We start from the raw sequence: 14214 nt of genomic DNA, 5'->3' as shown, positions 1-14214 counted from the left end.
GCATTTCTGATTATGGTACTGCAGACGTCCAGTGTGTTGAATCTTGAAGGTAAATCATGTGTTTCAAAGGTGTTTTATTGCCACGTGTACCAATGAAGGTATAATGATATGCAATTATCACCCAGCAATACTACAAAAGCAACAAGACACACAACTACATAAAAGTTCACATAAACATCCACCACAGCAGATTCCCCACATTCCTCACTGTAATGGATGGCAATAAAGTCTAGTCTTCTTCCCTCATTTTTCTCCCACAGTTGGGGCAGTCGAATTATCCGTTGGACCGATCGAAGCTCCCACAGCCAGCGGTCGATGCTCCCGCGTCTGGGCGGTCAAAGCTGTGGCTTGGAGCTCCCGACGTCGGTCTCTGACCAGAGATCGCAAGTTCCACTATGTTAAAGTCCACAGGCACCCACTGTTCAAGCTCAGAGGTCGATCCCTGGCAAAGGGATCGCAAGCTCCGCAGTGTTAAAGTCCACAAGCTCCCACGGTGGAGCTCTCGAAGTCGGTCTCCAACAAAGGCCGACAATTCCTCGATGTTAGGCCGCAGTGCGGACAGAGATACAATATGGAAACAAAATCGCATCTCCATCGAGGTAAGCGATTAGAATAAGTTTCCTCTAACCCCGTCCCCCGCCCCCCATATAAAACAAGCCAAAGAACACTAAAAACATACATTTTAACACATACAAACAAACAACAAAGAAGGAAGGGACAGACAGACTGTTGGCGAGGCAGCCATTGCTGGCACCAACTGGTGGAGTTCAATAGATACTTCTTCAAGCTGGCACTGCTGGTTGAGGTCTCCAGCAGGTGATGTGGAAGGCATCGTGTGCTTGCTGGCTCTGCATTCCCAAGTCTACCTAAGGGAGGATGGAGCCCACTCCTGCACCTATTGTCTATTGACTGTAGGGAGGATGATGGCAGAGAACTCCCTCGGTTGACAGGATGGTCAGCACTCAGCTGCTAAATGTTCCACGTGGGGAAGCAGGAATGGGACAAGGCTTCCATGTCCTAAACTCCACCACAGGTTTAGTACAAAGTAGGTTCTGCCACATCTTCCTTTTCCTGACACAGATGTCCAGAGTACTCAAAGGTCACAATTCCAGCTGTAAACGGTAAGGAGGTGAATAGACAGCGTTCTCGTGCATGTGTCCACAAAATGTCGGCTGAGGATTGAATAGGGAGGAATGGGGACCAGCTTTTGTAGAGTTCATAGTCACATCAGGCTAGATGGCAATGATTCTCTGATTTAAACAGACAGGGTACTGGAGAGTAATCATGATATGAAAGGGTTAAATACTGGGGCTAACATAATGGATACTGAACTTCTCCTTCACCCAGAGCCACAGTATTTTATTTCCAATGCATTTGCCAGTCTGTTGTTGATGTAATACGGGCTGTTATCCTACACCAAGAACCCATGATGGCCAGCGGGGGAACAATGGTGGACAGGGCCGTTAAAAAGAAACTTGAAGCTCTTATCTCTGAGAGACAAAAAGGGACATAAAGGCGTAGATAGAAAATGTAAACAGCTGACTGTCCTGCTGTTGGCAGCAGGATCAGGATCATTGCCTTACAACTGGAGTATCAGTACAAACTGCGACATGACTGTGTAACAGCAACTTGCTCCAATAATGCTTCACATCGCTGACTATTGGAACTAACTTCTCCTGTGCCCTGGTTTTTATAGGATGTCTGTACCAGAACCATGAGCCCTGCACGCTTCGATCCACGGCTGAATTGTTACAAGTTATTAGTTCCTTGGATCTCGTGTAAAGCCAAGAGCTGGATGATTACTGCTGTAGCCTGACTGTGAAAAGTGTGAACCACAAACCACAACTGTTGCAAATCCACCAAGAGTAAAACTGAAGGGGAGCTGGCAGCAGTACAGTCCTTGTGTGCGGCTCCTTGCCATGAGCTGCACAACAGTAACAGGCATCGAAGATCAAGTACAAAGGAGTGAGTACGATCCACACTCTGAGCATCGAGGCAGAAGGAAATACGTTGCTCAGAGGTAAAGATGAGGACTGCTTGAGCAGAATCGCAAACAGTACAAATACTTTGCTGATTCATCCCATCATAAGCTTCAGTAAAAGCGTCAGCGACTGATTATTGTCCCTGCCTGCTGCTGCTCCACTGACGTTTGGGTAATCGTGTGTGTTGAATAGCCCAGTTGCTTTAAAAATTAGTGTGTTGGAGTTGCAGGTAGAAAGGAAGAGCAAAGAAGGTACATGGGTGGTATGTTTCCAAGTTAATACGTTTAAAACAGGGCTCAATTATGACATCACAGTGTGTGCATGTTTGAGTTTGAGTTTATTGTCATGTGTACCAAAGTACAGTGAACAGCTTTTGTTGCGTGCTAACCAGTCAGCGGAAAGACAATACATGATTATAATCGAGCCGTCCACTGTGTACAGATGCATGATAAAGGGAATATCGCGAATAACATTTAGTGCAAGATAAAGTCTGCTCAAAGTTAGCCCAAGGGTCTCCAGTGAAGTAGACAGTAGTTCAAGACTGCTCTGTAGTACTTGGTACGATGGTTCAGCTGTCTGATAACAGCTGGGAAGAAACTGTCCCTGAATCTAAAGGTGTGCGTTTTCACACTTATTCATTCACGTGTCTGCGGGGGGGGGGGGGGGGGGGGGGGGGGGGGGGGGGGAGCGGCAGAAAGGAACCAGGTTATTAGTTCTAAGTCTGCTTCGGCTAGCTTTTCTCTTTTATATCTTCTTCCCCCCAATCCTCCAACTCAGAGATTTACAACATACAGGCACCAGGCTGCGGCAGCTGGTAGCTGATATTTCCCACCTCTACATTGCCACCCTCATATTATCCCTCATCTTTTAGTAGAACTCAACTTTGATCATACTGCCGTTGTCCCTCTGTTGGTTCAGCATCATTTGAGAAGCTCCATGGCACATAATCCACTTCAGAAACACTCGCAGGTCATGGTTGGCACCATCAGATACCCCCAACTGATAGGCACACAACCGTTTGTACGGACACAAAAAGCTGGAGTAACTCAGCGGGTCAGGCAGCAACACTGGAGAAAAGGAATAGGTGACGTTTCAGGAAGGATCTGGTTTACATTTTGGAATGTTTTGTGGTCTATTATCCATTCTATGTCAAGAAAGGACTACATGACAGACAACACAATCATCAGAGGCAGCATGGTTGTACAGGAGACTGTTCTTGCAGGGTTCAGTGGCCCCGTTGTTTAACTTCATCCAGCTCACCTGCAGCACCAGGGCACCGAGCTGGACTGTAGATCACGTCCAGCACCTCATTCATGCCAACCCGCACCCCTATCATCCACCTCCCAATTCACAATGAATAGCTTTTGCAACACTTGCAAAGATTTTCAAAACTTTACCTACTGTTTCCAACTACTAAGACATTTGTTGTGGTTGAGAAACAAATGTGATATAATAGGAACAAAATAATGGCATATAGTAAAAAGATAAAACTACTGTAATAGTAATTTTCTGTAAAAATGGTTTCATCAGATGCTGAGTTCATTGTCAATATGCCAATGCAAGCTAATATGACATAATTTACATACTTAACACAAAATTAGCATAGTCATAGAGTGATACAGTGTGGAAACAGACCCTTTGGCCCAACTTACCCCACCGTCCAACATGTCCCATCAACACTGGTCCCACCTGCATGCATTTGGCCCATATCCCTCTAAACCTGTCATATCCATGTACATGTCTAAACGTTTCTTAAATGTCGAGATAATTCCTGCCTCAACTACTTCCTCTGGCAGCTCAATTACCTCCTCTGTCATATCAATAGAAAATGTTGCTTGTACCAAATTGCCTTAATTACCATTTTAATTACATTTTAAAATAATAAATGGATTTCCCAATATTTTTGAACAATGCAATAGGAAAACACTCTCTTTTGGAGAGTGTAAAGAGATTGAAGGAAGGAGAGTAGGAGGGAGAGTGGAAGAAAGAACAGTGGGTAGAAAGAGGAAGAGAGAGAGGGGGGGAGCATCTTGGATGAGTGTTGGGGGGGCCCAGGCAACAAACACTGTCCGTGGCGAATGCAGGTCCACACAGCATGTCCTACATTGACCGGGGGGGGGGTTGGGCATTTGCAGTTCCTTGTTTCTCCAAAGATGATTTGCTGCTTATACATGTCACTACTGTGTGTGTGACCTCATTGTCTACTAAAGGGCTGCCACATTTGGATGTAGGAAAAATGGCACAATAGGTTGTTTCTGGGACACATGATAATATGCTCACAAGCTCCTTGCCAAGTGAACTTTTCAACTGTTTCTTCAACTAGTATAATAATACTTCAAAGTATTTTTTGTTCCATTACTCATTGACCTATTGACTATGAATTAGTGAATATTTATGGCGTACAAAGTGGCGATCTTAACTGAAGTGAAAGAACCACTTTTCAAATTGACTTTGCAATACAAGATGACATGAATAAATCAACAATATCAAATCTTATGTAAGGGACAGCAGCTCTTCTTTGCACATGTATCAGGCACGATTTCTTCATGAGGCCAAGTTATTTTTCAATGTTCCATTATTATTATCTCCACAATAGACAATTCTTACAATTTCCCAATAATGGATGTCACGTAACTCCCACCCCTTTGGAATAAAGGTAACATATTCAAAGTTTTCCAGTTCCATATTATGTATAGGTCAGCTGCAGAAATCTGAGAACAGGAACTTCCAAACCTTCAACAGACCAAAGATCGTGAGCAATAGGGGCATGTTGGCAACATACCCTGACATGTTGGCAACATACCCTGACATGTTGGCAACATACCCTGACACGTTGGCAACATACCCTGACATGTTGGCAACATACCCTGACACGTTGGCAACATACCCTGACATGTTGGCAACATACCCTGACATGTTGGCAACATACCCTGACATGTTGGCAACATACCCTGACATGTTGGCAACATACCCTCATGGCATGGCAACATACCCTGACATGTACAAACACCAGTTTTGTATTATCATAACAGGCGCAAAAAATCCTGCAACTTGGCAACTTAATACCATTGGAGAAGCTGACACTCACATACCCTGACATTAACAGCAGTTGGTTGACACATTGGCAACATACCCTGACATGTTGGCAACATACCCTCATGGCATGTACAAACACCAGTTTTGTATTATCATAACAGGCGAAAAATCCTGCAACTTCCAACTTAATACCATTGGAGAAGCACTCTCACTACATTAACAGCAGTGGTTCAGGATACTACTTTTCTAATGTTACAGTATGCTTGAATATTAATTTTTTATGTAAGTGCTTTCCTGAATTATTAAAGCAGAATAATTTCAAACTTCGCAGAAGCTTCAGCAGAAGCTAAATCATCTTTTGTCAAAGGTTAGACTTGTCCGCTTGCTACTGCCAAGAACGAGCAGCTAAAGACCGTACAAATGTTACCTACTGTAATGTGAAAGTGAGTGATAAACACTGACTGTGATGTGACCATTACAGGTTTAGAGTTTTACTTTGTACATATTGTGAACAGTCAAGATATGATCACTCATAAACTTTGTTTGAGTATCTTACACGTGGACCAGGGAATTAATTGGCCTATTACATGAGCTAAGGCCGTGTGATGCAGGGGATCCAGCCAGCCACTTCTATAACATTCCTGAGCATTTGCAGCAGCATCAACTGCAGCAGGTCAGGAATATTGCACACCAGCTGAACTCATTCATTTTTCTCCTGCAGGCTTTAAGAGGGGGGTCAGCACTCCTTGCAACCATCATTGCAGCCATTGTGTAGCTTGGAGAGTATTTACAAAATGATCCAGCAGTAAGCACTGATACTGACTGGCAGCTCAGTCAGGTCCTGCTGACTTGAGGGTGAAGTTGAGCAGCCCAACCATTACAATGTGGTTGAAGTCTCCCTAAAGAAAGTGGCAGGTCTACTTAGTCCCTGGATGCATTGTATCTTGGAAAGACCAAGTAGGAACGTTGGTTCTTGGAAGACCATTTGGGAAATGAAGCTTCTGGCCAGACTGCATCTCATACTTTCCATTATCCTCCTCTGCTAAAGAGGCATCATTACCCCGTCTCTCCCCAGTCTTGTTATGCTAATCAGGCAGGGCCAGTCCATTTCAGCAAGCAAGCATTAAGAATTCCTCTCCAAAATATTCCAAATGTAAAGTAAGATATGCTGAAGTTTCAAATATAGCTGTGTGATTCTATCATGTCAATTCCAATTACTTGCCCAACAAACCTCTAAGTAATTGATAATCTTTGAAACATCTGGAATAGGGCTTATTCTTTCCATGTCAAACCCAATTTTCTGTGGATTGCCCACTTTGGATATACCTGACATAACGGAGGCAGAGATTGTGCAAACATGAAGATTAATGTCATTCTTATATATTCATGAGGCTTAATATCACCTTTATGCTGACTTGACCAATCAGACAGTGAAAGTCGAGAAAAGTAATTTGTGGTCAGTTTTTGGATGTAACACTGGGCAGCACAGTGGCGCAGCAGTAGAGTTGCTGCCTTACAGCGCCAGGGACCCGGGTTTGATCCTGACTACGGGCACTGTCTGTACAGAGTTTGTACTTTCTCCCCGTGACCTGCGTGGGTTTTCTCCGGATGCTCCAGTTTCCTCCCACACTCCACAGATGTACAGGTTTGTAGGTTAATTGGCTTCGGTAAAATTGTAAATGATCCCTAGTGTGTGTGGGATAGTTTTAGTATATGGGGTGATCACTGGTTGGCACGGACTCGGTTGGCTGAAGGGCCTTTTTCCATGCTGATATCTCTAAACTAAACAGCAGATCTTGGAGCCAACCAGAGACCAGACTATATTAGACCTGATCGTGCAGAGCAATATCAGGTTCATTAATGTTTAAGAAGGAACTGCAGATGCTGGAAAATCGAAGGTAGACAAAAATGCTGGAGAAACTCAGCAGGTGAGGCGAAGGAAATAGGCAACGTTTCGGGTCTGAAGAAGTGTTTCGACCTGAAACTTTGCCTATTTCCTTCGCTCCATAAATGCTGCCTCACCCGCTGAGTTTCTCCAGCATTTTTGTCTACCTCAGGTTCATTAATGCCCTCATTGTGAAGACACCCTTGAACAGTAGCTGTCATGATTGTATTTTATATTGTTTCAATGTGGTCCTAATGTAATAATTTGATTTAAGAGATCGGTCAGTTGAAATGCAGTGGCGGAGGTTTAAAGGTGATCTTTCAGAATTCACTGCATGGATACATTCCAAAGGGAAAGAAAAATTCCAACCCTCTTTGGCTAACTATAAAAGTTAACAATAGTATCACATTTTGTAACATGGAAACATATAAATGTGCAAAAATGGGTGGCTGGTGGAAGACTAGTCATAATCTAATAATTGCAAATGACATAGACTAATAATAAAGAAAAAATTAGAGTAATGAGATAAAACTAGCCAGACATAAAATATCAAGAGGACATAAACAATAAATTGCAGGGACCACTGGGATGTTGATGTACTGAAGAAGTTCAAGTTCAGAGCACCCTTAACATGATGACATGGGTGGATGGATAGGGCAGCACTGAGAGGATTATTCTCACTGGAACATAGGAGGTTAAGAACTGACCTTAGAGGTTTATAAAAATATAAATATGAATATAACAATATGAGGGGCATTGCTAATATAGAGTCCTTGCTTGGGGAAGTCTAGATCCATAGGACACAGATTCAAGTGAGATTCGAGAAATGTAAAGGAGATCGGAGGGGCAAGTTTTTCTCAGAGAGGTTAGTGGCTGAATGGAACAGGTTGCCATAGAAGTGGTTGAGGCAGATAAAATTATGGCATGTAGGAGGTATTTGAACAGGTACTTGGGTAAGAAATAAATAGAGGGACATACAGTCGGTGAATGCAAGCAAATAGCTGACATCAAGTTACTCCAGCACTTTGTGTCTGCAGTTCCTTGTACAGGTATCTACATATTTGGAATGTTGCGAAGTACTGATCATCTTCAGTAACTGCTTTTATGTTACAATTCAAAATTTTGAGGATTAAAAAAATGTTACTGCACAATATAGACTGGGATAATGTGATCAGGAGACACAACAATATGGTCGCTAGATCGGATCTTGACATTTGCTTCTTGCGGCTTAACACATCTATTGAGGAGAACACATGATACAAAAGGCTGAGACATGGCCTGATACAAATCTCCCAGCTGCACTTTTTCAGAACAAATACAAATATAAATAAGATGAAGCTCATTTTTGTTCAGGCAGCATATCCTGACTTGTACAATTTGACTTGTACAAAACAACTTGAATTGACCCACCTCTGAGTCAAACCTCTGCACCTGGACAAGGTGTGCAATGCAGTTTAAAGGCTTGTTTTTTGCTGGACCTGACCGCCCAAGTTACCATCTCTATTTTCATCAACTGGTGTTTACAACTCGTCCTGGCCTTTGAACACGAGCAGAGACTTGTAATCCCTATCAATATTTATCCCTCAGTGTACATCACCAAAAACAAATAACCTGAAAATTATTCCTGTGAGAGTTTGTCACGTGGCATAATTAGCTTCTCCATTTCCCGACACTACAACAGATGTCACAAAATAAACTGGTTATGTGAATGTGGCGCCAGATCTGGCAACACTGTGTACTGTTACTACACACTTGTACTGTATCTGAGATGTTTATCTAAGATGTATCTGAAGTGCTTATACATAGTGATACTTGTATGCAACTGTCTGTATCTTGGTACATGTGGCAATAAAGTACCATTGAACCATCGGTTTGTGCCTCAGACTCAGTGTGTTTCTCATCTCTCTTCAGATGTTCTGCAGAAAAGATCTCACTGAAGCTACCCAGCACAAAGTTTCAAATCACACCGCAGACAGGGATGTATCAGGCTGTACCCTTCCAGCTCAACACAAGAACATTGAATGCATCATCTGCTACTCCATCTACAACCTTAGCGACAGGCTGCCTCGGAAGCTTTACTGTGGGCACACCTTCTGCCAGGCCTGTCTGCAGAGACTAGATACCATGCTAAATGGGCAGAAATGGGTCCCTTGCCCCCAGTGCCGGCAGAATACCCCGTGCCCTCGTGGTGGTGTCTCCATGCTTGAACTGGACTTGGGCATCTTTTTGTCTCTTAAAACTGAAACAGAGGCTGTGAAAGCAACACTGAGAGCCAGCGTGGATTTACAATGCAAAGCCAAGGGGCACCGTGCCTCACAGCTAGTCACTGAGCAGCCGGCAGCTCTGTGTCAAGACACCCCACTGGAACCACGTTTCTCCACAAGTCCCTGCTGTGCCTGGTGTGCTGGCTGCTGCTGTGGATGACATGTTTACCTGTGAGAATAATCGGTGGAAATGACCAAGTGAATCCAAACTAACAGCAGTCACCACAAGGCATCACTGAAAACTACACATCACATTGTACCTCATCTGATGCCAATACAAATGGATATCCAGAAGCAGTACAGGAGGAGTGCCACACAGAGAACTGCAAGGACCAGATTGTGTGTCACAAGGCACGCAGGATAACAGTGTGTTATACAGGCATCTATAATGTCTGATAATTGTACTGAACAGAGTGACAATACTGAAGATAACACTGGTAAAACATTGCTTGACAAAATTATAAGCCGATCTCTCAATGATTGCCACTTTAGCAGTGCATTTAGAGTGAGGATTTCCAGTTTGGGAACATCATTTGTAGTGGTAACATTATTTGGTGGGTGGCTCTGTTTTGGATAAACACCCAGACTATACTTCACTTTCAGAAATGTCATGTGTAAGGCACATCATGTTTGTCAATGTGATGGATGGACATGGCCCGGTGATAACAAAGAAGATCATGATGTGAGAATCAAGAGTGCCATAGCAGTCAGCTGATTAGTGGTGATCAGTAGTGTCTTAAAGGTTTCAAAGGTCTTTCATTTCCACTTGTACCAATTAATGTACAGTGATATGCAAATTACCATACAGCCACACTAAAAAAAAGCAACAAGACACACAACTACATAAACATCCACCACAGTGGATTCCCCACATTCCTCACTGTAATGGAAGGCCATAAAGTCCAATCTTCTTCCTCTTTATTCTCCCACGGACGGGGCAGTTGAATCATCCGTTGGGGCTATCAGAGTTCCCGCGTCAGTGTGGTCAGACACCTGGACTGGGCACAGGCTGGACAATCTGGGCCACTGCACTAGAGGCTGATGTGTAATCGGCAATTTGTGCACAATTTTGCAGGTTAGAGGTTGAGATGTGTCTCTACCACAAAGTATTTAAATTGTCACAATGTAGTTTCAGTCCTCCAAACATTAGGTGGAGATGCTGCTCCTCCCCTGACGTCTGCTTTGTCGTTTCCTCAACACTGTACATTTGCTTCACCTCATTTACATTTATTGTATAGTTACTACTTTCCCCAAACCAATATTCTCCTTTGATATCTTCTCCTTCATTTAAAACTATTAAAACTTTCATTTTCTGCCACCATCTGATAAATAAGCATTTATGTGTGGAATGTGTTTACTGTCTATTAACATTTGAATAAACCATTGGGCACACAGAATTTTAAGATTGCTGGACTACAATGACATGGAACGCCCTGTACCCTGGTGTGTTAATAATAGCCCCATAACCTTTTCAGATTAAGGTTCCAACAATTCGAAGGGCCGAATGGCCTACTCCTGTACCTATTGTCTAATTTGGTCTTCACTCCCACCGTGTATTGCTGCAGGTGATTGAGTAATAATATAACATGCCACAAATCCTTGGCATAGACTTGCCTTCTGCTCTCTGCCCCACGGGGTGTGTATACTTAACCACATCATACACAGCCATTTAACAAGTCCACATAGAGCTCAAGTTTACTTTTAAACTTCCAAGTGTCCACAAAGTAACATAAACTTACCTGCTCTGAGGAAGGCACTGGGCAGTATCAAAGGTGGCACAGAATCCTGGATTGTACCTCCATCTCCACAGCTGGACAGCACCACAACCTTGGCCTTCAGTTTCAATTCCAGGATCTCAGGAATGGTCAGTAAGTAGGATCGCTCATCCACCAGTTCACCGGCAGCTGGAGGGGGATGTGGAGTAAAGAGCAAAACACCTTCTTCCCAGCTACCATACGTTGCTGTAAAGCAAGAAAAGAACATTGTTGGAAGTCTGCATTTCCACTGTTGAAATGTCATTGATATTGATGAAAGGCAACTGTGTCCCAACGTGCACTCATAGGTATTGTAGAGGTTTGATACACAACAAGGCTTGCTCTAACCCCTCTCAAAATAGTGACTGCATTGTGGAGCAGGTACATTAAACTAAATAAAGAGAACTTCAATGGCTACCTCAGGAAGTTCTTAAATCATGTCAAATACCCAGTGAACCAAAAAACATTATTCCTTTCATTGTTTCAAAGGTTTCAAAGGTCTTTCATTGACACGTGTACCAATTAAGGTACAGTGATATGCAAATCACCGTACAGCCATACTTAAAAAAAAGCAACAACACACAACTACATAAATGTTCACATAGCATAAGTATAAGATTCTTGCTGAGTAAGGCAATGAAAGATTAATTTGGGTAGACAGGTTTGCAGAGTTTATAGAATCATAAAATGGTACAATATAGGAACAGGCCATTTGGCTCAACTTGTCCACATATCCCTCTCTGCCCATCTGATTCAAGTGCTCATCGAACCACTTCTTAAATGCTGTTAGTGACCCAGCCGAACCACTCTCTGTGCATTCCCGGTAATTACCACTCTCTGACAAGTCTCTTTCCCCTTCCCCTATGTCTTGTACATTTATCTACCTTTGATAGGGGAAACATTTCCTGCAACCTACTTCTCTTGTACCCCAAAAATTTTAGATATCTCGATCATGTCCCCTCCAAGCCTCCTCCGATCCAGAGAGAACAGACTTAGCAGCTCCAATATTTCCCCATAACTGAACTTCCCCCGTTCAGTCTGAAGAAGGGTCTCGACCCGAAACGTCATCCATTCCTTCTCTCCAGAGATGCTACCTGTCCCGCTGAGTTACTCCAGCACTTTGTGTCTATCTGCAAACAGCATCTGCAATTCCTTCCTACACACTGCTCCTGTTGAATCTCCTCTGCATCATCTCCAGAGCTATCACATCCTTCCAATATCATGGTGACTAAAACAGCATGTAGTACTGCAGCTGAGATCTCACCAAGGTTTTATAAAGTTTTAGAATAACCTCCTTACTTTCAATGTCCCAATAATGAACACCAGTATCCCAATTGACTTCTTCATCATGTTATCTACCTCTGTTGTCACCTCCAAGGATCTGTGGACTTGTATTCAAATATCCTTCTGTTTTTCAATACTCCCCAAAACCCTATAAAAGCATAAAATAGTCATTCAGTTCTGACTGAAGACACAAAGTGTTGGTCACTCAGTGGGTCTAGGAACCTTCTGTAGAGAACATGGATAGGTGATGTTTCAGATTGGGACTCTTCTTCAGGCTTTGACTTCTGAAGAAGGGTTCTCTTAAGTTCAGGAGTCAGAAAAAGGGTCCCAACCCGAAAGGTCACCTATCCATGTTCTCCAAGGTTGGTGCCTGGCTTGCCGACTTATTCCAGCCTTTGTGTCTTTCCTTAGTAAACCAGCGTCTGCAGTTCCTTGTTTCTATGAGTCCTGGCTGAATGGGTTAGCAAAAGAGCCCAAATTCACCAGCTGTCTATATTGTCAGCCCAATATAAACAGGACTATAATGTAGCTCAGCAGTGAGCTACAGAGAAAGTCCACCTTACCAATATGTACCACAGTGAGTTGTGGAAGTTCGCTCAGAACACGCTTCTTGGTTGCTTGTTCACCCATGATGGCCTCTGTTTGCAGGTACTCCGCCACTTTGATAACTTCCTTCTGAGCTCCAATTAATGGGCCCCAGGGCTTCCAAACTCTTCCCCACAAGGACAAAGCGGAAGGGAAATGTGGACTTCCCACAACCAGTGACCGAGACTTGCCAAACACCTGAATACAGAAAGAGCTTTCAGTTAAACATTATCATCAGTGTGCCACCCACAGAGCTTGTGGATTTCCAATCAGTGGTTTGAATGTGAATTATTAAACTCTATATCATGGACTTTGATTGAAATTAGATGTGTCTGTTCAGCTTCCACTAAAGCAGAATAAAAGAAATTAAGAACATAAACCGAAGATGCCAGAGAAACACGCTGTCTGTCGTAGCATCATTGAAGACAGAAGTTGAGCTATGTTTCAGATGAATAATATTTTAGATAATAGGTCATCGATCTGAAATTATAACTATGCTTCACTTCCACACGATCATGATCACGCTTGACATCAATATTTCTGTATCATTTTATTTTTTAATTCATAATTCCAGTATCCACCAAATGTTACTTGTGGAGATGGTCCAGAGGAGGTTTATGAGAATGATCCCTACGATGATTGGGTTAACTTATGATGAGGGTTTGACAGCACTCGGCCTCGAGGGAGTCGCTGGAGATTAGAAGAATGAGGGGGGACCTCATTGAAACTTACCGAATAGTGAAAGGCCTGGATAGAGTGGATGTGGAGAGGATGTTTCCACTAGTCCAGAACGCAGCCGCCCAACTCATCACCCACACCAAATCCTGCCATCACATCACTCCAGTCCTCAAACAACTTCACTGGCTTCCCATCTCCCACCGGATCACCTACAAAATCCTTATCCTCACCTACAAAGCCCTCCACCATCTGCCCCCCCCATATCTCACTGAACTCCTCTCCCCCTACCAACCCTCACGGTCCCTCAGATCAACACCAGCTGGTCTCCTCTCCATCCACAAGTCCAACCCGCAGTTTTGGGGACAGAGCCTTCTCCAGGGCAGCTCCCAGGCTCTGGAACTCCCTCCCCCAACTGATCCGCAATTCCGTGTCCCTCACCATCTTCCAGTCCCGCCTCAAGACCCATCTCTTCACCTCTGCCTATCCTTAGCCCCACGTCCCCCTCCCTTTTCATCTGTGCATGAATTGCCTCGTATTGTGTTTTGAATTGAATTCTGTCTTTACTTTGTGTACTAGTCATGTCTCTACTATTTATTTCATTCCCCTTACATGTTTTTCCTCTACCTGCTAAATTTTTGTAAGGTGGCCTTGAGACTCTTGAAAGGCGCCCATAAATAAAATTTATTATTATTACTATTAGTGGGAGAGTCTAGGACCAGAGGCCATAGCCTCAAAATAAAATGACA

The 14214-nt window shown here is 43.4% G+C and overlaps 1 protein-coding gene across 5 annotated transcripts in view; it reads right to left on the bottom strand.

The window, feature by feature from the left end:
- LOC129712165 (tetratricopeptide repeat protein 28-like) overlaps nucleotides 1-14214 on the bottom strand; it is a 94298-nt gene that overhangs the window by 57829 nt on the left and 22255 nt on the right. For all 5 annotated transcript variants that reach the window (XM_055660407.1, XM_055660406.1, XM_055660410.1 and 2 more), the window contains 2 exons: nucleotides 12769-12988; nucleotides 10907-11128 (listed from right to left, as the gene is read on the bottom strand). In XM_055660407.1, coding sequence (XP_055516382.1) covers nucleotides 10907-11128; nucleotides 12769-12988 — 442 coding nt within the window. The remainder of the gene's footprint in view (nucleotides 1-10906; nucleotides 11129-12768; nucleotides 12989-14214) is intronic.

This window comes from Leucoraja erinacea, chromosome 31 (genome assembly GCF_028641065.1).
Source record: "Leucoraja erinacea ecotype New England chromosome 31, Leri_hhj_1, whole genome shotgun sequence".
Classification (NCBI taxonomy): Eukaryota; Metazoa; Chordata; class Chondrichthyes; order Rajiformes; family Rajidae; genus Leucoraja; species Leucoraja erinaceus.
Note: the sequence above shows the minus strand (reverse complement) of the source record. Positions and strands in the feature narration are given on the sequence as shown.